This window comes from Anolis carolinensis, chromosome 4 (assembly GCF_035594765.1).
Source record: "Anolis carolinensis isolate JA03-04 chromosome 4, rAnoCar3.1.pri, whole genome shotgun sequence".
Lineage (NCBI taxonomy): Eukaryota > Metazoa > Chordata > Lepidosauria > Squamata > Dactyloidae > Anolis > Anolis carolinensis.
Genome location: NC_085844.1, coordinates 194,483,090 through 194,509,262, shown reverse-complemented (window position 1 = coordinate 194,509,262; position 26,173 = coordinate 194,483,090). Strand labels below are relative to the sequence as shown.

At 41.7% G+C, this 26,173-nt stretch overlaps 1 protein-coding gene across 2 annotated transcripts; it reads left to right on the top strand.

Annotated features, from left to right (window-relative positions):
* The first annotated feature begins 703 nt into the window (after positions 1 to 703).
* tcp11 (t-complex 11) lies at positions 704 to 26,152 on the top strand. 2 transcript variants are annotated; one of them, XM_008109719.3, is made up of 10 exons: positions 705 to 898; positions 3,968 to 4,113; positions 6,838 to 6,970; positions 8,072 to 8,192; positions 10,178 to 10,398; positions 17,545 to 17,681; positions 19,930 to 20,147; positions 20,431 to 20,612; positions 24,237 to 24,400; positions 25,707 to 26,152. In XM_008109719.3, exons 2-10 carry the CDS (start codon positions 3,975 to 3,977, stop codon positions 25,925 to 25,927), a joined length of 1,536 nt encoding a protein of 511 aa, XP_008107926.1. In that variant the 5' UTR covers positions 705 to 898; positions 3,968 to 3,974; the 3' UTR covers positions 25,928 to 26,152. The 2 variants fall into 2 exon arrangements, with proteins under 2 accessions (XP_062835757.1, XP_008107926.1); XM_062979687.1 differs by lacking the exon at positions 3,968 to 4,113 and having other exon boundaries at positions 704 to 898.
* The last annotated feature ends 21 nt before the right edge of the window (positions 26,153 to 26,173 follow it).

Here is a 26,173-nt window from a genome sequence, read left to right as displayed (position 1 = left end):
GATTTTATTGAGCTGTGTGGAAGGGTTCTAGGTCATATGGCTGTGTGGAACAGCCCTCTGTTTACGATTGGAAACAAAAGGAACAAAACCTGCGTTTTCAATCAGCTTGGATGAGCCCTAATGTAAATGCTACCCATGGCACAAAGGATGCAATTCTTTCCAATGCCAAACACTTGCCTCTAGGTGGCGCTTTTGTCTTCCCCTCCGACCTGCCAGTAGTCCCTCTCAGGCTGCCCTTTAGAGAATCCCATTAGTGAGGAGAGGGGTGAAATCGATTAGACTGTTATAGAATAGTATTTTTCGGATGGCGAGATTGCTTAATATTATGTAAAACACCATGTAAAAAAACAACAACAGTTAGAATTCCCACCACGAGAGAGATATTGCGAGCAATAGTTTCTTCCCCTACTTTCTGCTCCACTTAGTTCAGCCCACAACAGACAAGCGTTTCCCAGTGGGATTGGAATGATCCATTCAGGATGGAAATGTAGGGGGGTCTTGGTTAAGTTCTTTAAGGAATGAACATACAGAAGAAAGGCTGTTTGGCTACAGCGTCTCTATGAAGATGGCTTATATAAAAAATAAGCTTCAATTTTTTCCGAAGTGTTTTTTTTTTCTATTTGTGCCCTTATTTTTTTGGTATTACTGTCCCCCCCCCCCGGGATGGTGCTTGACTCGGTCCAGTTTGAATCGGCCCGCAAAAGGGACCAACGAACCCTCAGAAGCCACTGAAGCTGTTTGAAGGCGGCCAGGAACACCGGCGGCGCCGCCTCCCTCCTTCCCAGCGCCTGGCCCGGCCTCGTTTTCCTCCCTTCCCCTTCGGGAAGGAGAGAGGACGCTTCTCTCCCGTCCGGCCGAGACCTTTGGGTTGAGCTCCCCGACTTTGGCGGACCTTCCTGTAAGGCAGGCCAGGCCTTGTTTGTGCTTTGTGTTTTATAGGCCGCAGAATGCTTCCAACTAACCTGAGAGACGGGGGAATAGGGGCTTCACACCAAAGAGAGCCAACCTAGGGCAGGAAATGAGCATTTAGAAACTGGTTCAATGTCCCGAGGTCAGTGGAGTCACTAGGAGTTGGTATCACTCGGTGTAGAGCAGGCCTGGGCAAACTTGGTCCCTCCAGGTGTTTTGGACTCCCAACTCCCACTATTCCTAACAGCCTCAGGCTCTTTCCTTAAGCGGCTGAGGGGGAAAAGGAAAGGGCCTGAGGCTGTTAAGAATGGTGGGAGTTGGAGTCCAAAACACCTGGAGGGACCAAGTTTGCCCATGCCTGGTGTACATGATTCTTGGAGTCACCTACATGGACCCCCTCTCCTGACGTTGGGCCCCACCTGGTGTGAATCTTCCAATAACAGCTGTGCTCTGGTTGCGGTCACCCTGTGTTCACTCATCACATGGCTCTTGAGAAGCATTGGGGACCGTCTAAGCAAAGGGAATTGTGGCGCTAGTTTTGGAAAATGGCATTCATAACTGAGATGCTGTGAGTTTTCCTGGCTGTATGGCCATATTCCAGAAGCATTCTCTCTTGACCTCTGCAGGAGTCCTACCAAATACCATGCAGCTGTGGACAAGTCTACATAGGGGCCGCCAAACACAGCACTGCCCAAACATGAATCAAGGAACATGAAAGGCACTGTAGACGACCAGTGAAGTCAGCCATAGCAGAGCACTTGATGAACCAACTTGGACACCGCATATTATTTGAGAACACAGAAATGCTGGACCACTATAATAACCACCATGTCAGACTACACAGAGAAGCCACTGAAATCCACAAGCTTGTGGAGAATGTTTCTGGAACATGGCCATACAGCCCAGAAAACTCACAGCAACCCAGTGATTCCGGCCATGAAAGCTTTTGACAAGGCATTCATAACCTTTTGGAAAAACACCTTTTGGAGATCATAACTTTTGTCTTGGGATTGCCCACATTGGCCTTCCACAAAGTACTTTCTCAAGGATTGGCGTCACCCAGTGTGATAACTCACGGAGACCACACATGAAGCTCTTGCCTTACAATGATTTCTCGTGGGTTGGGGTCACCACTGTGGTAACTCATCGAGTCATCCAGATAAGCTTCCTATACAGTGGTGTCACTAGGAATGGTATCAGCAAGGAATCACTCCAATGGACCTCTTATACATTGGTGCCACTGGTAGGCCTTTATAATGGCCTCACCAGAGTTGGTGTTAGCCAATGTAGTGCCTTATGGTGTCGGCCTCCGTGGAACTTCTCCCGTACCAGACTATTCCACAATATTGTAGCTTAAATACCAGAAAATTTGACAAAATCAGCAACTATAAAAATCACATATGGAGAAAACTTAAAGTGACATAATAATAATAATAATAATAATAATAATAATAATAATAATAATAACAACTTTATTTATACCCCACCACCATCTCCCCAAGGGGACTCAGGGCGGCTTACATGGAGCAGAGCCCAGACAGCATAATCAGATAAAAACAACATACATACAATTCACAATAACAAGATAAAAACAAAATACAATATAAAACAAAGGTATTATAATAGTTAATAATATCAGTCAACCATCAAATACAATTCTGGGTAATAATGAGAGCTCTGATGGGAATGCATGCTATTAAAAATTTCAGAGAGTTTTAGCCTTGTAGTTATATTGATACAGGACATGTAAGCCTCTTCATGCAGTCATTTCCGACTCTTCGTGACCTCATGGACCAGTCCACGCCAGAGCTTCCTGTTGGCCGTCACCACCCCCAGTTCCTTCAAGGTCAAGCCTTATGAAATATGTTTTTAAAAATGACAAATTTCTTCAGAAATACTGTACAAAAATATAGTCATTTTGGTGTCACTCCTCAGTTGGTGGCATCTGGTGTGGCTGAGCCAAAGGAAAAGGGGGAGCTTCTTCAGGAGCACCTGGAACTCCTACAGGGACATCATCTCTAATTGCCATGCCTCAGTGCTGTGCAATCCTGGGATTTATAGTTTGGCATAAGCATTCTTTGGCAGAGAAGGCTCAATCCCTTCTAAAACTACACTACCCCCCCCCCCCCCCCCAATGATGCCATAGCATTGAGCAAGAGCAGTTAAAGTCTCATTTCCATTGCTGGAAGCTTTGGAGTTCTAATACTTATGTTTTTAAGCAACTAATGCACACCTTTTTGGGCCAAATTACAAAGAGTTTTGCCGCTGTGCATTACATTTGGCAGTAAATACTTTTTTTGGCTTCAGGGTTTTGAAAATGGAGGTTCACATTAGATTTGATGGTGCATTAGATTTGCATAAATAAAGGTATTGTAGAATTGGTGGCCTGTGGCATAAAAGGCCATCTAAGTGGTGAGGTCATAGCCTCATAATTACTAGAAGGAATGGAATGATGCCTTGTCCCATTACCCCAGTAATGTTACTTACTTAGACCTTAGTTAAACTATAATAATAAACAGAAATACTTGAAAGTAGCTTTTTTATTTGTTAGCTGAGGGTGTGAAGATAAATATTTCCCAGGTTGAAAAGGCATACTCTTCAGTGAGGCATGGGCCAATTAATACATTGGGATGTGAGTTGATAAGGAATCTACCCTCTATTTGTGCTATGTCTCAAAAATTAAGGAGTACTACATTAAAGTTGTTTAATGGCACTAATCTTAGGTGGAAAAAAGTGCAGTTCTTACGGACTTTTAGGAGCAAGAATGGTGTAATTTGGGTGTTTGTCTACATCTCTTGAGAGTAGGATTAAAATCCTCACTCAGCCATGGAAATCGCTGGTTGTCCTAATAGCAAATCAAACTCCACTTAAGACAAAGACAAACCCCTCTAAACAAATCTTGCCATGATAGGATTGCCATAAGTCAGAATATACTTGAATACAAACAACAAATGAACCTTTGCTTAAATTGACTGCAAAGCCCCCTAATGATTTTTATGGCTTTCAGATGTTGCTGTTTCAGTCCATTCCATATTCTTAAATGTGTGTATTATACTAGGAACACAATGCCTAATGCTGAGGAGACCACCCCAAGTGACTGGAATGCTTCCCAGAGTGCAGATTGTGACCCCAGAAAAGCAAAGGAACATGAAGACAGCCATGGTGGAGATATGCCTGACCTCTGTCCACCTGAAACTCCACCTTGTATGTGCAATTCTGTGTGAATGCTTGAAAACTCAAGTATCTCAGTAGCCTATTTTGAAATTGTATTGGAAAAATTGAAAGTACTTTGATAAGCAATATAGGTTTTGAAATCAATAGAAAAGCTTTTGCAGAGAGAGCTTCAAAGAAAAACTATACAAAAAGGGATCAGTAAAGAGTTTAATTTACTTTGTATAATAGTGTGTCAGGTCCATTAAACTGACTTATTTAATTTTCATAAAGCATTTCATAAAGTAGTACATACAGTGAAGCAGCTGAAATTAGATTTCCAAACAGCAAAGCTTAAAATGTGTTGTGACAACCATAATTATATCTGTAATTATTTCCTAATATTTTTCATTAGCAGAAGTAATAGCTGCAGTATAGAAAAAAGAAACTGCCGATCAGTAGATTTTGTATGAAAAAATTATTCAGATTTTTATTAGGTCAAATTACTTAACTCAGGCACTCCATGAATCTTAGTAGACTACAAACTAAACATGAATCAACAATGTGATGTGATAGCCAAAAGAACCAATGCAATTCTAGGTTGCATCAACACCAGAAGCAACTTGCAGTTTCTCAAGTCACTCCTGACATGGGGAAAAATGGGGTATAGTGTCTAGTGCAGTGATTCCCAAACTTATTTGGCCTGCCACCCCCTTTCCAGAAAAAATATGACTCAGCACCCCCTGGGAAGGGGTGTGTGGCTTAGAGGGGTGGGTGTGGATCCTGCTCAAGAAGGCTGGGCTGAGATACAGGGCTGCGAGGGGAGGTGGGTGGGGCCACAAATGGGACTGGGATGGGTGGAGTTACGAGCTCTGAAGTAGGGTTGAGCTATCCCTGTCCTGCGGCGTCTGCCAGGACACAGGGGGCGGGGCCTCTTGCCAAGTGCCTGACGGGGCTGAGCATCTATACCCCGCCCCCGTGTTCTAACAAGCGCCTCAGGGAAGGTTTACAGAGGCTCAGCCCTGACTCGCGCTCTTGGGAAGAGGCCCCGCCCCCACCCCAGCCCTGCCCTTTAGTCCTAAAAGGCCTCTCAGGAGAGGTATAGAGGCTCAGTCCTGTCTTGGGCTCTTGGAAGGAGGCCCCACCCCCTTCCCTAGCTCCGCCCTCTGTGTCCCAACAAGCGCCTCAAGAGAGGTATAGATTCTCAGCCCTGTCTCAGGCTCTTGGGAAGAAGCCACGCCCACTCCTCTAGCTCCGCCCCCGTGTGTCCTAACAGGCGCTCCCGGTTCTCAGCCCTGTCTCCAGCACTTGGGAAGAGGCCCCGCCCCTTCTCTGGCCTCGCCCCCATGTCCTAATAGATGCCATCACCACCACCCCTGGATTGCTCCAGCGCCCAGCAGGGGGCAGTAGCGCCCACTTTGGGAATCACTGGTTTAGAGTGAGCAAAATAATAGTACAGTAGAGTCTCACTTATCCAAGCTAAACGGACCGGCAGAAGCTTGGATAAGCGAATATCTTGGATAATAAGGAGGGATTAAGGAAAAGCCTATTAAACATCAACTTAGGTTATGATTTTACAAATTAAGCACCAAAACTTCATGTTATACAACAAATTTGACAGAAAAAGTAGTTCAATACGCAGTAATGTTGTGTTGTAATTACTATATGAATTTAGCACCAAAATATCATGATATATTGAAAACATAGACTACAAAAATGGCTTGGATTATCCAGAGGCTTGGATAAGCGAGGCTTGGATAAGTGAGACTCTACTGCACCACTCTATTATGTTTTGACCAGACCTCACCTGGAATAATGTATCCTGTTGTTGGCACCACAATTCAGGAAGGATACTTACAAGTGGGAAGGTCTCCAGAGAAGGGCAATCAAAATGTCTGGAAGTGAAGCTCTGTGAGGAGCAGCTTAGTTCGCTGGGTTTGGTTAGCTCAGAGAAAAGACTGAGCGGGGAAGTGATAGCCATGTTTAATCATTTGAAAGGATGTCTTCTAGAGAAGGGAGCAGACTTGTTTTCTGCTGCTCCAAAAACCAAGACAATGCAATGGATGCAAAGTACAGGAAAAGAAATTCCACCTAAATATTAGGAAAAACTTTCCGATGGTTATTGCTGTCTGAGGTGGAATATGCTGCCTCAGTGTGTGATGGGGTCTCATTCTCTGTAGGCTTTAAAATAGAGGGTAGATGACCATTTGTCAAGAATGCTTTGATTGTTTTCCTGCGTGGCAGCGGGTAGGACTGCATGATTCGTATGGTTTCCTTCAACTCTACAATTTTATGGCTCTATAGCCTACATTTCTCTCCAAAATGGGTTACAGGATTACTAATAAAACATTAACCAGAACTAAGAACTAAAAAAGAAATTAATTTAAACATGATAACTTTAAAAAGAAAATCAGTAAAATGGGGAGAAATTCAGCATCGGCCTAAATTAAAATTTCCCTTTAATGACGAGCAGCTTATTTGCTAAAGCCTTGTCTGAATAAGACTTTGTCTCTTGGTGTAAGAACATCAGAGAGAGGATGGCTTAGTATCCCATAGTAGCCTAGGAATGGCTTTGGGTCCCTCTAACCTAATCCTGGCTGTTCTGTAGTGTCTATAGTGGCTATAGTTCTCTAGTGTCTTGGTAAGGGTTTTTGTCATTGCTTGTCTTGTTTTCTTTCTAGTGAATGTATATATAGTTGATCCTCCTCCCTTTTCAATAGAAATTCCTATCATCTTTGATGAGTCTCCTAAGTGCCATTATATTTTATTTTTATGCAGCCAGTCCTTCTCAATTATTTTCCATGGCTGAACTCATGGAAACAGCTAATGAAGTCTCAAAAATGACCATAGCACATGAAATTGTAGTAAATCAGGACTTCAAACTGCAAGAGGTGAATTTCCCACCAAACAGGTAGGATTTAACAAAAAAAAACATGTTCCAAATTGTTTTCAACTAAATCAGTTACTTCATTTATTCATTGACCATAGAATTGCACTGGAAGACCTAGAGGTTCCTATAGAGAGGTGTTATCTCTAGGAATCTCTTTGGCACTCTAGTGTGACTATGGTCAACCTTTGGAGGAAGCTGACTATAGAGTTTACCTGGAGGACTTAGAACATTTTAATCAAATCTGCGATTAATCAAATCCACAAATGTGGAGGGCCGACTAATAGCAATACAGTTCATGTTAAAGGATCACTGTTGGTGATCCTTTAATTACTGACTTTGAATCCTAATATGTTTGTGTTGGGCAGTGGTTCTCAGCCTGTGGGTCCCTAGGTGTTTTGGCCTACAACTCCCAGAAATCCCAGCCAGTTTACCAGCTGTTAGGACTTTTGGGAGTTGAAGGCCAAAACATCTGGCAACCCACAAGTTGAGAACCACTGGTGTTGGGAAATATGGCTCTCTAAGCACCTGGATCCTAAGTTACTTTATACACTAGTACTAACACCATGAATTATGTGTGATGTGTTATGGCAGCCAGTGAAGTATTCCTAAGTGGTGTTTTTAAATATTAAATTGAATTATTTAATCCAAAATAGAAATGATTCTCTCTTAAGCGATTATCTACATGAGAAACTATAACTGTCTCACGTAAAGTTCTCCTTAAAGAGCTATGCATAATGTCTGCACAGAATGATGCAACAGTGATGCCATGGGTGGTGTACTTTCTACTCTTGAGTTGAAGGACAAATGCATAGGATGAGGGAAGAAACCCCCCATGACCGTATTGCAGTTGTTGTACATGCAGTTCAGGTTCAAGGAATATGTTAATAGTTTTGGAGAAGAAATATCTAGGGGTCTATTGTGGGTCATTCTCTAACATTAGTTCTCAACCTGTGGGTCCCCAGATGTTTTGGCCTTCAACTCCCAGAAATCCCAACAGCTGGTAAACTGGCTGAGATTTCTGGGAGTTGTAGGCCAAAACTCCTGGGGACCCATAGGTTGAGAACCATTGTTCTCTAATATGTTAGAGGGAAAATGTTAACAGTAGCTGCTTTTAACTTGTAGTTTGGAAAGCAGAGTAAAAGAGACATTGCACAAAGTCTTTTGGGACCGTCTGAGAGAACAGCTTTCCAGAATACCACCAGATTATTCCCATGCTATCAAACTACTTCAAGAAATCAAAGAGGTGAGTTATAAATGAGGGTAGATAATGAAGTTGAGAGGGGAGAAAAAAACTTCATTACAAGTATACATTAATTCACAAAGTAGATGTGGTCCTGAATATTAAAGAAAACTTGAGATCAGAAATATATATTATTTGAAAAGAACTGAAAACCAAAAAAGAAAAGCAAGTAAACCACACCAGGTGACACCAACAGGGAAAATGACACCAAAATGACTGTATACATTTTTGTAAAGTATTTCAGCAGAAAGTTATCATTTCCCCCAAAACATTCCTGTAATTAGATATAACTACAAGCACATTTTTCATAAACCAGCTTACATGTACTATATAAACATATCTACAAAGCTAAAACTCTATTCTGATTTACTTTTTGAACTTTTGAAATGATTGAATCATTTGGTGCATGGTAAAGGATGGGGATGAGAGGCATCTAGACCAGGCATCCTCAAACTCCGGCCTTCCAGCTGGTTTGGCCTCCAATTCCCAGAATCCCTAGTCAGCTTGTACAATGGTAGGAATTCTGGGAGTTGGAATCCCAATAGACCTTATTCTTCCCACATGTCTTGACTTATCCTAGCTATCATGACTGCTGTGGCCACAGAGGTACTTGGAGGTCATCTAAGCTGTAAGTCTTGCAAGACCTAAAAGCTGATCTGAATGGCCTGGAAATATTCCATCTTCAAGGGTGGCAGTAGCTACTGCTTAAAGGCCGCAAGGGTTGTGGCTGAAGCAATACTTATCTTTAAGTTAAATGTTTTAGCTGTACTGTATTTTGGCATTTTCCCAAAATTAGTCTAGTGCGAGTTATTAATTGTTTAATCTTACTGAACATTGTGTCTGTGAGATTTTTATGTATGGTTATGATGTAATTGTCAGGAAATGTTCTGTTGTTCCTGTAAGTTGGTTTCAGTGCCATTTTACCATGGAATGCTGAGCATAGGCATGGTTGGATAATTTTAGATGCCTCAAAAAGAATCCTCAAACTTTATGGTATCTCTGTTCTTGGGAGACTATACTTATTAAATAGGTGCCTTTCCCAAAGCTGTTGAAGCCACAGGAGCTCATTGAGAAGAAAGGGAGAGCATGGAAGATACCTTAGGCTACAGGCTGTGAATCCTCGTATTACATGCCAAAGAAAGAAAGAAAAACATAAGGAAACCCAGTCTCTTTTATCCATAAAGCAAACTTGAAAGAAATATCTCTTAGGGCAAATTCAGAATTATCTGTGTGTTCATGACTCACAGAATAGTTTGCATAATGAGCAATTATAATGTATATAATATATAAATGTAGCTGTCTTTATTTTGATGCTAGTCCTGAAATAGACTGATTGACTGGATACTGATGCATGACAGGGCAGTTTAGTAGAGGTAAAGATTTAACTAACACCAGGGGTGAAAGGAGATGAAGACCAGCAAAAGAGAGAAACAGTGGAAGAGGGCGGAATATAACACTGAAATGAGTTATGCAAAAGATCTTTTAGCTTGGCTGGTGCTGGTAGAGGCCACATGATTGCCCCTGTGGTGTCTTCCAACTCGATAATTTTATGGACAGTATTATGTAGCAGAGGGCAGCATGAAAGAAAAGAGGTTGGATGTAAAGAGAAGACAAAGTGCTGAGGTGAGATGTGATAAATAAATATTTTAGGTAAATAGCTGCCATACCTGCTCCTCGAATTACTATTTGCTGCACAATTATCTTCCTTTCAGGTGCTAAATTTTTGTGGGATTACCCTCTGTTCATACTTGTCTTACACTTTATTAAAAACAATGTCTGGAATAAGAGTATAAATATGGTTGGCCCCAGAGAGTTATTTTCTCTGTTTAGTCGTGTAAAATCAGACTAGACTGGTAAAGAGTGAAATGAAATTCATCCCCCATAACTTCTGTGATATCTGAAACAATTGTGCATGTTTTGAAAATCAAAGATTAAAAATTAATTTGAAGGTTTGTATGTACAAACAAATACACTTTCTTGTTGTGTAGATCCTGCTGACCTTGCTTCTGCCCCGGCAGACCCGTTTGAAAAGTCAAATTGAAGACGCTCTCGATATGGAGTTGATAAAACAAGAGGCTGAGCATGGAGCTTTGGACATTGCTAACCTCACCACATATATCCTAGGTACAATGGCTATGCTCTGTGCCCCTGTCCGAGATGAAGAAATACAGAGACTGCGAGTCATGACAGATCCAGTTCATCTGCTCAGGTGGGCACCATTGGCTTGGACAAAGGTAATTCTATAGAAGCAGTACAATCTTTGCTAAAACTATTCCAATGCAAGATTAACCATCTTGTTATCCTAGTTATGTACAATTCATATTACTTGATCTTGCTGGGTAAAGGAAGTGAAAATCTATGGTTTCTTCTTGACTTTATCGCAGAAGGAAGGGGGATGTTGGAAGAGCGGAAGCTCATTTCTGCTAGTGCATATAGTATTAGTATGGTTTTAGCATTACATTTCAAAAGGGCCACAAAATCAACACTAGCAAGAATGAGAGAGCAGCGCCCCCGTGTAAATTTAGCGCCCGGTGCTGCCGCCAGAGGCGGTCCACCCGCCAGGCGAGGGAGGCATTTGCCTGTGGCACCATCGTCCTGGGGCGCCCTCGAGCCCCCCGGGATGATGGCGCCACCCCCCGCCTCCTTCGGCTTGGGGCTGGTCATTCCTGCCGTGGCCTGGTCCTTCCCGGTGCCTCGCAGGCCCCATGGCAGCAAGGCCCAGGCTGCGGCGGGAAGAACAATGCCACACAGCTCTGCCCACCATGCCGCGGGGCGTGGGCGGGGCCAAGCCGTGCAGGCCGCATGGCAGCCGCAGCAAGGCCCAGGTCTCAGTGAGAAGTGCCAGGCCGTGGCGGGAAGATCCTTCCCGCTGCAGTCTGGTCCTTCTCGCTGCGACCTGGGCCTTTCCTTGGCCGCCATGCAACCCACACGGCTTGGCCCCGCCCACCACGTCACGCGACGTGGTGGGTGGAGCCGCGCGATGTGGTGGGCGGGGCTAAGCCGTGCGGGCCGCAGAAAGGCCCAGGTTGCGGCGGGAAGAACAACGCCACACAGCTCTGCCCACCATGCCGCGGGGCGTGGGCGGGGCCAAGTCGTGCAGGCCGCATGGCAGCCGCAGCAAGGCCCAGGTCTCAGCGAGAAGTGCCAGGCCGTGGCGGGAAGATCCTTCCCGCCGCAGTCTGGTCCTTCTCGCTGCGACCTGGGCCTTTCCTTGGCCGCCATGCAACCCGCACGGCTTGGCCCCGCCCACCACGTCACGCGACATGGTGGGCGGAGCCGTGCGATGTGGTGGGCGGGGCTAAGCCGTGCGGGCCGCAGAAACGCCCAGGTTGCAACGAGAATGAGAGGTGAAAGCGAATGGGAAGCAGGGAGGGAGGCGGGTGGGCAGGCTGAAAGTTGAGCCTTTTTTGGGAAGCAGGGCCTCTCTCCTTCCTGTACATGTATTTGTCTATTCGAGGCACACACCTGTTTGGTGAGGCACCAGCACCCTTCCTTGGCAGAGAAGGCTAAAGGCCTTGGGAAACTACAGCTCCCTGGATTCCATAGCCATATAATACCTTGAACCGGATTATATGGCAGTGTAGACCCACCCACCCACCCCCACCCCCGCCACACAGCTGAATAAAATCCCACATTATTTGCTTTGAACTGGAATATATGGCAGTATGGACTCAAATAACCCAGTTCGAAGCAGATATTGTGGGATTTTCTACCTTGACATTCTGGGTTATGTGACTCTGTGAAAGGGCCCGCAGATAATCCAGTTCAAAGCAGATATGCTTTGCTAATTATATGTATACTAGCTGTGCCTGGCCACGCGTTGCTGTGGTGAAGTATGGTGATATGGGAAATAAAGTATTGAGGAATTGGTGGTAGTTAAGGTAAAGGGTAAACGTTAAGTCCAGTCGTGTCTGACTCTGGGGGTTGGTGCTCATCTCCATTTCTAAACCGAATAGCTGGCGTTGTCTGTAGACTCCTCCAAGGTCATGTGGCATGACTGCATGGAGCGCCGTTACCTTCCTGCCGGAGCAGTACCTATTGATCTACTCTCATTTGCATGTTTTTGAACTTTAGGGTTGGCAGAAGGTGGGGCTAACAGTGGGGGCTCTCTCTGCTCCCCCAATTCAAACCTGCAACCTTTCAGTCTAGAAGTTCAGCAGCTCAGCGCTTTAATACGCTGCGCCATCAGGGGATATTATTTTCTAAAGCTTGTGAATATACAATATTTCTGATTTTTTTTTTGGTCTGTTGGAGGCAAGTATGAATGCTACAATTAGGAAAATGATTAGCATGTAATGGCCTTGCAGCTTTAAAGCCTAGCTGTTTCCTCCCTGAGTGAATTTTTTGTTGGGAGGTGTTAGCTGACCCTGATTGTTTCCTGGTTCCTGGAATTCCCTTGTTTTCAGAGTGGTGTTCTTTGCGATATTTTATGTGCTTCTACTGTCTGTGGCCCTCAGAAAACAGAGGATTTACCAGACTTTGGTGATGGGAATACTTTGTTGGGATGTGTTAGCTGGCCCTGATTGTTTCTTGTGTGGAATTCCCCTGTTTTCAGAGTGTTGTTCTTTATTTTGTGTTTTGATTTTAGAGATTGTATTGTTTTGTTTTATTATACCACAGTAATTTTTATATATTCTGATTTTGGTGTTTTTGAATACTTGGACCCAGATTGTATTAATTTTCACGGTTCACAGCAGCACAATAATAATAATAATAATAATAATAATAATAATAATAATAATAGTAATAATAGTAATTCCTTGACAAAATTGAAGGAAAAGCTGACAAGGAGAAGACCTGGCTCTGGCTCACGAATGGGACCCTGAAGAAGGAGACAGAAGGCCTGATCCTTGCAGCCCAGGAGCAAGCCATCAGAACAAATGCAATTAAGGCCAAGATTGAAAAATCAGCTGATGACCCAAAATGCAGACTGTGCAAGGAAGCTGACGAAACCATTGATCATCTCCTCAGCTGCTGTAAGAAAATTGCACAGACAGACTACAAACAGAGGCACAACTGTGTGGCCCAAATGATCCATTGGAACTTATGCATCAAGTACCACCTGCCAGCAGCAAAGAACTGGTGGGATCACAAACCAGCAAAGGTCGTGGAAAATGAACACGCAAAGATACTGTGGGACTTCCGAATCCAGACTGACAAAGTTCTGGAACACAACACACCAGACATCACAGTTGTGGAAAAGAAAAAGGTTTGGATAATTGATGTCGCCATCCCAGGTGACAGTCGCATTGATGAAAAACAACAGGAAAAACTCAGCCGCTATCAGGACCTCAAGATTGAACTTCAAAGACTCTGGCAGAAACCAGTACAGGTGGTCCCGGTGGTGATGGGCACATTGGGTGCCGTGCCAGCATTTGGAAACAATAGACATTGACAAAATTACGATCTGCCAACTGCAAAAGGCCACCCTGCTGGGATCTGCACGCATCATCCGAAAATACATCACACAGTCCTAGACACTTGGGAAGTGTTTGACTTGTGGTTTTGTGAAACGAAATCCAGCATGTCTATCTTGTTTGCTGTGTCATACAACATCGTTGTGTCAATAATAATAATAGTAATAATAATGACTTTGGTAATACACACTGCTTCACTTCCTTCTCAGCTTCCTTTCTGGAAGAATCCTTTTTTGGGAGGTGTTAGCTGGCCCTGATTGTTTCCTTTGTGGAATTCCCAATTTCCCTGCTTTCAGAGTGTTGCTCTTTATTTACTGTCCGGCTTTTAGAAATTATATTGTTCTGCATTATTCTACCACAGTAATTATTTCTTATTATAGTAGAATCTCACTTATCCAACATTTGCTTATCCAGTGTCCTGGATTATCCAACGCAATCTGCCTTTTAGTAGTCAGTCTTTTTGTAGTCAGTGTTTTAAATTCATTGTGATATTTTGGTGGTAAATTTGTAAATACAGTAATTACTACATAGCATTACTGCGTATTGAACTACTTTTTCTGTCAAATTTGTTGTATAACATGATGTTTTGGTGCTTAGTTTGTATAATGATTACCTAATTTGATGTTTAATCGGCTTTTTCTGAATCCCTTCTTATTATCTAACACATTCACTTATCCAACGTTCTGCTGGCCTGTTTATGTTGGATAAGTGAGACTGTACTGTATATTTATAATCTTATATTATCTGCTTAGAACTGGATTATATGAGGCCCCATCTACACAGCTGTATAAAATGCACACTGAAGTGGATTATATGGCAGTGTGGAGTCAAGATAATCCAGTTCAAAGCAGATAATATAAGATTATAAATGGGTAATATAGCTGTGTGGAAGGGCCTTGAGTCTACACTGCCATATAATCCAGTTCAAATCTGATAATCTGTATTTTATAGGCAGTGTGGAAGAGGCCTAAGTGAGGCCTAACTCTGCCTGTCCCCTGGGCTGAGTGGGTTGCTAGAAGAACAAGTGGGTGGAGCTTAGCCTTCTAACTGTCAGCAATTGGATAAAAACAATTGTTCCTCTCCCTCTAATTAGGACTTTATTTTTCTTTTCTTTTTGTTGTATGAACGTAGAGGCATGGATGAGGGGTTGTGCTGCCAAATTTAGTGTTTCTTGGATGTGTAGTTTTGTTGTTTTGTCCTAGGCCGAAATTTCATTACCCTTTTATATATGTATAGATATGTAGATGTGTGTATATATATTTTTATGTCTGTATACACACATACATATACACATATATACATATATACAATATAATTTACAATAATATATAATATTATAATATATCGTATATGCATATAATATTAATAATATTATTTTATAATACAATATAATACTAGTAATACAATATAATAATATTAATTATATATTATATATTACATGTAATGTTATTAATAATATTACAATATATAGATATAGTACAATATGGTAATTTATTACCTGTATTGTGCTATGCTAATAATATCATATTGTATGTAAATTTAATTTGTAAACCGCTCTGAATCCCCTTTGGGGTGAGAAGGGAGGGATATAAATTTATTAAATAAATAAATAAATATGTGGGTCATCTGAATTGATAATCTGGATTATATGGCAGTGTAGAAAGGGCCTTGAGGGCCTTCCACACAGCCATATAACCCAGAATATCAAGGCAAGAAATCCGACATTATCTTCTTTGAACTGGAATATATGGCAGTGTGGACTCACATAACCCAGTTCAAAGCAGATATTGTGGAATTTCCTGCCTACATATGTCAGTGTGGACTCAGATAACCCATATATATAACCCAGAATATTAAAGCAGAATAACAGACATTATCTGCCTTGAATTGTAATACAGTAGAGTCTCGCTTATCCAACGTAAACGGGCCGGCAGAACATTGGATAAGCGAATATGTTGGATAATAAGGAGAGATTAAGGAAAAGCCTATTAAACATTAAATTAGGTTATGATTTTACAAATTAAAATGAAAACATCATGTTATACAACAAATTTGACAGAAAAAGTAGTTCAATACGCAGTAATGCTATGTAGCAATTACTGTATTTATGAATTTAGCATCAAAATATCACGATGTATTGAAAACATTGACTACAAAAATGCATTGGATAATCCAGAATGTTGGATAAGTGAGACTCTACTGTATATGGCAATGTAGATTTAGACAACCCAGGGTCCTCCCACACAGCCATATAACCCAGAATATCAAGGCAGAATATCAAGGAGGCCCTTCTCTCACTCCCACCCCCATCGCAAGCGCAGCTTGTGGGGACGAGGGAGAGGGTCTTCTCCGTGTTGGCCCCTCGAGTCTGGAACACCCACCCTGGCAGCCTTTAAGAAAGACTTCAAAACCTGGCTCCTCCAATGTGCTTACAACAACTGATCACAAGAATAACCTCCTCAGTATTGACTATTACCGGGCTTGACATACTGTCTTCTTGCTCTTATTTGGTAATTACTTTCCTCATTTATCCTACCCAGAATTCCCCTCTTATACTACAGCACTTCTATCTATCTCATCAGGTTTTAATCATGCACTCCTCGCGCCACTGCCCAGACTTTTGCTATTTTAACCATGGTATTGTTTTTATTTGGCAGTTCTATTTGCCATTATATTATTGTTTAAAATGGTGTTTTAATTTGTGTAATGTTGAATGTCAATGGTTCCAGGCACTTCAGCACTAGCACGCAAGCATAGGAGTGACATCAGGAGGTGGGATTACTCAGCTCTCCCACACTCCCTCTCCTAATAAAGAAGGAGTTTTTAAAAAAATTCCTCCCAAATTTTTAAAAATGCTTACTTGATATGGAAGTGTCAACAAGAATTCCAGCTTTAGAGCAGTATAGTGGCGTAGTTGTGCCATCATGCAGGCATAAAATTATGAAGATAATAATAATAATAATAATAATAATAATAATAATGATTATGAAGTCATTATGAAGATGACTATATTGGTAGCGTCATCTAGCTGCAGGATGGCAGCTTCATGTATTTTATCTTGTTTATTGTGGAAATTCGGACTTGGCCCCATGTTAGCCGCCCCGAGTCCCTGCGGGGAGATAGAGGCGGGGTACAAAAATAAAGTTATTACTACTACTATGCCCACCACTGTTATCTATGAAGATAATATCTCACAGTCCCATATGCTGTTGGATATTATCTAGTAAGAAAAATGTGTTAAAATGTGTTAATACAATCTTTTAACCCATAGTTGCCCATAATAATAACTATGTCTCTTTCATTAGTAAATAAACGTTATTAGAGAATCAGAATATAGATCTGATTTAGTATTTCTTTGGTATATGTAGTTTGGACAGGCAACTATAGCTGGCTCAGGAACCATTTTCTCCTTGCACAGGTATAGCAGATTCCTCAGCACTTTGAAATTGGCCAAATAATCTGACTTGGAAATGACAGAAAATCACGTGTGGTTTGGATTTCATGACTTTAGAAGTCTTGGAGGGGAAGTGAAGTGTTAAAATGCAATGTTCATTTTGCACCCTTCCAGATTTGTTAATTGAATATTTGGGGGGATTTGTACATGTTTCTGTGTCATTTGGCTGTGATTCATTTAGGAAAATTGTAGTCGGCCTTGTGAGGAGCTTTATGGATTTGACAGGACACTTTCTCTTTGTCTTAGGTACTGTAGCATATTCCTTTAAGCTGTATTCTCTATGAGATGAATATTAGCAAAGTGGGTTGGATTGGGTTGTCCCAAGGTTAGGCTTGATATATTGGACGGCATATTAAATTTTATTAAATTTGGGGAATGGGGAATTACACCAAACAATTTTAAATACGCTAATTTCATATTCTAAGAAATCCTTGTTGCTGGAAATGGTGATTTAAATGCACTGTGTTTCCACATCCCATGGTAGGGAGATCTTCCGAGTTTTGGATTTGATGAGAATGGATATGGTAAATTTTACCATACAAACTCTTCGGCCCCATCTCCAAGAGCACTCTGTCCAGTATGAGAGGAAAAAATTTCAAGAGCTCTTGAATAAATTACCAGGTAGGAGCCAAAGCTGTTAATGAATCAAGTTTGTTGTTGTTTACCCGTTCAGTCACTTCCGACTCGTGACTTCATGGACCAGTCCACTCAAGAGCTTCCTGTCAGCCATCGCCACCCCCAGCTCCTTCAAGGTCAAGCTAGTCCATCCATCCATTTTGCCCTTGGTCGGCCCCGCTTCCTTTTTCCTTCCATTTTCCACAGTATCATGACCAAGTTTGCCTTACCTCTTTTGTTAAGAGAATTAACACATGCCACACAGAAGCCATTTGGAGTACTTTTCAAAAGCATACACAAAGAGAAAATATTGAAAGTTAATATTAAGTTTGTAACAAGAACTGCTTGCTTTTAGGTGTCCTATCTTTTGCTACATTTTCTGTTACCACATATGTCTCTAACAAAATAATTGAATATAGGGTTCTCTAGATTGATCTTATATGGTTATATATTTATATTTCCATTTATTTGTTGCACTTATATACTGCTTTTCTCACCCCCGAGGGGACTCATCACTTTGGAAAATTTTTTCACTAAGAATGGTAAAGGCAAAGAATTTCAAATTGCATTCAGAAATAGATTCACAAATTTATTTTATCCTACAGTAGAGTCTTGGTTATCCGACTTTGGTCATCCGACACTTCACATTATCCAATGGGTCTTAGTGAGGAGGAGGGAGAGGGAAAGAGAGCGGTTGAGTGAGAGAAGAAAGGAGGCAGGCTCGAAGGCGACAGTGGAGGTAGAAGCAGGAGCCTGGCCACCTCTTTCAGTCTCCTCTTTTTGCCACCGCTGTCACCTTTGCAGCCTGCCCTCCCTCTCTCACTCACTCATTCACCTGCACCCTTTCCCCCTCTCTCTCCTCCATGCTAAGACCTGGCTGGTGAGGGAGGGAGGGCAGGTTGCAAAGGCGACAGTTGGCATTAGAAGCAGGAGCTTGGTCACCTCTTTCAGACTCCTCTTTCGGCCGCCACTGTCACCTTTGCAGCCTGCCCTCTCTCACTCACTCACTCACTTGCCTTCTTTTTAACCCTCCCTCCTCCTCGCTAAGAGGCTCCTGCTTCTGCTGCCACTGTCGCCTTTACCACTGCCCCTCACTCGCTTAGCTCATCTCCGGGCCAGGTCTTAGCAGCAAAGGCGGTGATGGCAACAACTGCAGAACTAGGACTCGGCCCGGCGAGTGAGCGATGGAAGGAGGGTGAGCGAGGGGAGGTTTATTCCTCCTTATTATCCAACAGTTTGACTTATCTGACATTCTGCCTGCCAGTTTATGTCGGATAACTGAGACTCTATTTTAATTGTTGCTGGAAAATAAGGTAGATATAATGCTAACAGTATGTCTCTCCAAAACTTAAAGTGGTGAAAAAGAGAAACATTACAACATTATTATTGTGTGTGTGTGTGCTTTCAAGTTGTTCACTGACTTACTGTGAGCCCATGAATTTCATAGGATATTCTTAGGCAAGGAATACTTAAAAACTGGTTTTGCCAGTTTCCATCTCTGAAATATAGCCTATAGTATGAGTTTTTCATTGACAGTTTCCCATCCATGTAGTAACCAGGGCTGACCGTCCTTTAGCTTGCACTAAGCCAATCCAATTCATATCTAGAAATTTATAAACATTAATCCCTGGAGATTAAGATTTTCCGGGGAGGCCCTGCTCTCGGTCTTGCCATTGTCACAGGCGCGATTGGCAGGGACAAGAGACAGGGCTTTCTCAGTGATTGCCCCTGGGTTATGGAACTCCCTCTCTGGCGAGACTAGATCAGCCCTCTCCCTCCTTTCCTTCAGACAGGTGGTAAAGACCTGGCTGTGGGACCAAGCCTTTGGGGCAGTGCAATAACGGCAGCAATAGGAAATTTCCTCCTGCTGACCGGATACAGTGCGGCTGTCTTGCAATAGTTTTAAATAATGGTTTTAATGTGAAAATAATTGATTTTAGTGTTTATGTATATGGTTTAATTTATGCTCTGGCATTGAATGTTTGCCGTATATATGTTGTGCTCCGCCCTGAGTCCCCTTGGGGTGAGAAGGGCAGAATATAAATGTTTTAATGTTTTAAATAAGTAAATAATAAATTCTGGGATACTAAATTAAACATATTTCTCATTTGATTCCCTTGCTGCAAAAGTGTCATAATCAAAAGTTGCCTGATTCTTCAGGAGGGAGCAATAATGGTAAAAGTAAAAACAAGAAATAAAACTCTTGCATGCAGGCAAAAGTTGTTCCAAAACTTTCTCTGGTATCACATTCCAGCTGGCCTGGTGGTTACAACTGAGTGGCTGCAGACGGCAGCAGCTGAAGTATCTTCTGATTTACAATCCTCTTCATCCACCTCTGAGATCAGTGCGCCTGCACCTACTTCCCCTGCAGTTACTGGAGAAGTCCTGCTTATCCATAGCCCTACAGCTGTGCTAAACCAAGCATACATGGATTTGCTGCATTGGGATCCTGGAAAAGAACAATATCCTGAGGTAAGGGGTGTTTTTCGCAGTGCCCCAGAAACAAAAGGGAGAAAAAAAATCCCTAAGAGCGCACATTGTAGGAACTTATCTTGATCTAAGCAGCATATCTAAAATATAAAATAATATAAAATAATCCATGTCTCCACCCTCATCCAATCTGCTTCGTGGTCATTCTAGTTTTAGGCAGCAAGGAATTTATCACAGTTTTAGCTTATTTGTTCATATCCATTAAAGATATAAATCTCAAGTTTTAGAAATTTCTGCACAATATTATACTGTTCTTTATTTACAGACTATGATGATGGATAAAGATCGTTTGCATGCTCTTCAGAAGGAAGTGAATCAGCTAGCTATTATTGCTGCAGTTCTATTAGTGAGCAACAGCACATGTGGAAATGGGGTGTTTGGCTCAGCAGGTTGTGGAGATAGGTTGAAACAGATAACAAAAGCTCTGCTAGGAGCTCCTGGTGCAAGGTAAGATGCTTAATCTGGTCCTGCCAACATCTTACTTTATTCCTAGGATAACATGAACCAGAACATGGATATAATCACTTGAAAATATCCTTGGCCCAACTATACAAAGTGATTGATATTCTGAGGAGCTGAGGGCAATAAAATAGAGTTGAAGATTAGAGTACACTAAATTACATCTTAAAGATAGACTTCTAATAAATGTAGCTGAACACAAGTAAGGATCTGTTTGTGATCTTACTCTGGCAGTGACAGTGGTAAGGATATGTTTCCTCTGTTCTCCATTATTTCTGCTTTATGTCACTCAGAGGAATCCTTTCAGCTACTTAAATACCTCTTCAGAAATAACAGCTAGAACATTTAAAGGCCCATGGTGACCAGTTTACAGAACATTTTAGATAAAACTGTTTTTAGGACAGAAATCTACCACATGGTCTCAGACTTCTAAAATTGTTCATAGCTAGTTCTGGTTTGAACCTTGGAGAAGATCAATGCCTTATTGAAAAATGGTAGTGTGAAGGTGGTAGGACGGAGCCATGCTGTAAAAGGCAAGTTTGGATAATGTTCAGCCAGTGTTTAGAAATCTGCTCCCTTTGGGATATAGTGAAAGCACATAGTGCAGTTTATACAGTTGATACAATATAGGTGTCACATGTTATGAATGTGCCATCACCAAATATTTGCAAGGCTAGATTCTGCAACAACATCTAAGACATTTCTAAACTATTTACCATATCTTGTCACATTGAAAGTTTACAGGTCACAGAACAAGATGAATTCTTTAAAAAGGTTTCAAGACATTAGTTTTGTCTGAATTTTTAAGGTTTTTTTCAGTGAAGAGCCATTGCACTGAGTTAGTTTTAACAGATTATCTTCCTATTTTATGACAGTGTATTTTTGAAAAGATAGCATATTTTGAGTTTTAGCTCTTTTTAAAAGTGTGATTGTTTTCTAATTATAGTTAACTAGCTGTGCCTGGCCACGTGTTGCTGTGGCTTATGGAAATTCTTTGTTGGCCAGGTGGAATAGCAGTGAATAGCCTTGCAGCTTCAAAGCAGCCAGGCTTTGAAGCTGCAAGGCTATTCAATGGTATTCAAGCTGGGCAACAAATAATTCCCCTAGGTAGGAAGCAGCCAGGCCTTGATGATGCAAGATTGCTCTGTGCTATTCTAGTTGGCCAACAAAAGATTCCTCTTGGCAGGAGGCAGCCAGGTTGTGATGCTGCAAGGCTATTCAGTGCTATTGAAGGTGGTCCACATAGGATTCCCCTCAGTAGGGAGCAGTCAGGTTTTGATGCTGCAAGGCTATTCAGTGCTATTCAAGCTTGCCAGCTAAGGATTCCCCCTGGGCTCAATTAGAAAAGAGTTCTTTCTCCCACCGTGGATCTTTCAGATGTACAAGTATTTGTGTGAATATAAAGGTGTGTTTGTTTGTGTTATGTCTACAGATATGTGTGTGTATGTGTGCATACACACACATACACACAGAATCCCTCCCACCTAGCTCTGGTTCCCAACCCGGACCGCCTCCCCAAGTGGGACCTGGCCAGGGATGAGAATCAGTGGGCCGACTGTACACTTGAAAGTTTACGGAGCTTGAACTTCAAATTACAATGGCTCTAGATCTAAGGAGGCAGAGCCAGGATGCCTGTGCCCCGCCCCCTGTCCCCTCGCCCCCCTTTTGAGGCCCGGTCTTTCTGAGGGAAAGAACCAGGCCTTTGGGGCAGTGCGGCGCCGTGAGGAGAAACTCCACCAGAGGAGGAGGCCCCGATCCAGTGGCTCCATCTTTAACCAGCTGCAGGGAGAAGCAAAGTTACCTATTGCCTGGTCGATTTCTTGCGAGGGATAATCCAAGGAGGTGACTACGCACGCGCACACGTAAACGGTGCGGGCGCATGCTCTCTCTCCCTCCACTGGACTTCTCCTCGTGCACGTGCAGTGGAAGCCTCCCACCACTCCATTGCCAATGGAATGTCTGCGGCCGAACTATGGCTCCCAGAGGGCCTTGCGCCATGGGCTGTTGAAAAGTCTTCTTTGCACTTTCTGGGGTTTGTAGGGTGACGGGGAAAGATTTTAAAGTCCTTGGCGCTGTGTTTTTATGTGTTTTTATTAGTGTTGGTCACTCATTGGGTTGGTAGGTTTTGTGGTCAAATTTGGTGTGATTTGGCCCAGTCATTTTGTTGTTTACTCCGTCCTACAAACGAACATTACATTTTTATATATATAAAGTATCCTTTGGAAATGGCTTTCAATGTTTCTTTTCTGTTAAGGGTGGAATAAATAAATATTTTCTAAGGCAGGCAATCTTTCCTTTAGTCTGATGCACTTTGCAATCTTGCTGGAGGCTTGGATTCATAACAGGCCAATTCAAATGCTGCTGTGATTTTCCTTTCCTGATCAGAATGTTCTCTAATTACCCTCATTTCATGTTGCCTATGGAATGCAGCTATACACATTTTGACATTTAAGAGGTCATATTCACTTTATAATACACTAGCTGTGCCCAGCCACGCGTTGCTGTGGCAAAGTGGTGGTGGTATTGGTTAAAAATTGTTGTGTAATTTTTATTTGATGTTATTTGTATTTTTTTAATTAATTTTATTGTAAGTTATCTTTTTATTTATTATATTTTATTATTTTCTTGTATTATTTTTAGTTATTTTCTATTATAGTATTTTATTGTATTAATTTTTTAGTGTTTTTAATTATTTTTTAGTGTTTTTTATTATTTTTTATTGGGTTGCTAGGAGACCAAGTTGGAGGAGCTTAGCCTTCTAACTGACAGCAATTGGATAAAAGCAATTATTTCTCTCTCTCTAATTAGGACTTTATTTTTCTTTTCTTTTTGTTGTATCAACCTAGAGCTGTGGATGATGGGTTGTGTTGTCAAATGTCGAGGTTGGGGGGCCTGTCGTTTTGTTGTTTTGTGGGTCGCCGTGATGCCATCACTCTTTTATATATATAGATTTTAATGGATTTTGTGTTGTTTTACTCTATACTTAGCTCAACTGTTTTTAAATTGGACATGCTATGTGCTATTATTGATTAATGATGTTTACAGGTTTAAATAATTTCAAAGCCACCATTAGTCCAAATATTGGGACAAAAACAGGTATAATAATTAATGTAATGATTTTAGCTGGGACAACCATAAATTGTATGTTGTAAGGTAGAAGGGTGAATAGGAGTATGTATTAACTGAAATAGTTAAAACTGTGCATACAGCTTCTGATTTAGATGAGGGAGAAAGTATTGCCAATGCTAATTTAAGTGATTAACTACACAACATTCATACTGACCTCTATCACCCTAGACTTTCCACAGATATATATTAACCTCTTTGCTTAGTTTTCTCCATACCTCACAACCTCTGAGGATGCCTGCCATAGATGTGGGCGAAACGTCAGGAGAGAATGCTTCTGGAACATGGCCACACAGCCCGAAAGACATACAACAACCCTGTGATCCCGGCCATGAAAGCCTTCGACAACATATTGCCAATTCCCTTATTCCAAGCCTTATATGCACATCCAGTTGATTCTTCTTTACTATTTATGCTTCTAGAGTATTTCCTGATGTGAGTTTCAATTAACAATCATGACTGTGCTCCCATTTATAAATGGTTTAGGTTAGAAGACACTTTATTGGATATCAGTGGCCAAATACATCAGGAAGTGAACAAAACACTCCTCCAGTTGGGGTACCCTGTTCTTACTGGTGATAAGGCTACTTTGCTGAAAGGCCAACTCAGAAGCCTTGCAGATAAGGACAATGCAGTACGGATTTTAATTGGTGAGTCATTTATGTTTGCATAGTTTAATGTAATTTCTTACTTGAGTTTCATTAGCCAGTGTAGATCCATTTCAGCATAGATTGCCTCTCCAAACTACGAGTCATAGCTAACTACACCATTATGTCTATTCTTGTATTGATATACATGCACCTCTGTGTGTACTTCAATAGACAGTAGAATAGAATATTTGCAGGAGAGAATTATTTCTAGGATAATATTTCCATATGTACAGTTTTCCATATGAATCCTCATAAATGTTTTGGGAGTTTTCTGTAAAATCTTCAACTCTAGTGTTCCCCTGACCCAACTGATGCCTATTATACATGAAATATACCAGTTTTGTCTGCTTAAGTATCCATGCACGAAAAATGACACTGCAGACAACTTATTTGAGCAGAAAAATATTGATTGAATGTATTACAAGCATCATTTGCAGTTGATTGATTTGGAGTAGAGAGCTACTCTACAGGGTCCTTCCTTAGAGGGACACAATCACAATTGATACTATAAATATGCAGAAGAATGATGATATTCATCAGAACAGAAATGGCATTTTGAGTATCATTACTTATTTTAAAGAGTATTAAAAGACAGAATATGCATTCAGCAGACATAGCCTGGCATGTGCAATTCTCATCTAAATGTAAGTAAAATAATAAATCTACCTTCAGCCTCCAGCTAAGTTACCATTGGTGGTAAAAAAAAAATGCCACCCAGGTTATGAAGCAGGGATAGGAATCATACACATCTCCAGATAACATTGGATTGCAACCTGCGGTACTTCTCACTGTTGGGAGTTACAATTCTTCTGGAGCACAGGTGTCAAACTCAAGGCCCATGGGCTGACTTCAGCCCACCACATCATTTTATGTGGCCCACGAGGCTTTCAATGCCAGGGCAACATCATTGCATTATACAGCCCTCCGGTTACAGGCAACTTTTTAGGGAAACCGTAAGGCTGATTGGGTGAGTTTGGTACCCTGTTCTGGAGGATTGTGTGATACTCCTTTTCTGGTACTGAGCTTTTTTTAAAGAAAAGGTTAATTGCCCATAAGACATGTTGAAGCTCAGTATCATGGTTTCAGGTTTTAAGAATCAGAGTGGATACCTTGTAGGGGAGGATATGCTGAAGTCTGTCTGGTTTTTCCTGTGGGGGGTAATATTAACCACCTGATCTTAAAACATGTTTTTCCTGTCATTTCACTGCTGATGATCCTATTTATCTGTTTATCTAACTGGGGGTGAAAAAATGAAAGGACAGTTGCAGACGTAGGCTTGTTTCCAAAGCTATCTTAATTCCCACAGAACAACGGATCAAAACCTTTCTTAAGCACTGTTTATGTCATGGTGGAAAAAACTCTACAACTCTACCCCAAGGACTTGCTCCCATTCAGGAAGAACTACTGGAAGTTGGCCAACGGTTCAGCAGTTTGATTCATTACAACAGGCAGGTTTTTGGTCCATACTATTCAGGAATCCTGAAGAAACTGCTGCTTCCAGAGGGAAAGCCTGGGACAGCTTCCTAATAACCATCTCAAATGAGGGACAGCACATGATGGCAGGAGGGCGAAGACTGGCAATTGCTCAGGCTGTGCTTTTGGCTCCAAGTCCAGTGTAATCAACAGAGCAGCTGCCTTGTTCTGTATCCAAAGCACTTGTACAGCTGGACTAGAGAAGCTGCAGGGTACAGTTAAATAAATACCAACTGGCAATGCCAAGTTTGCTGCAGTAAACCTTTGAACAGCTCAAAATGTTGTCCTGTGTTTTTAGAC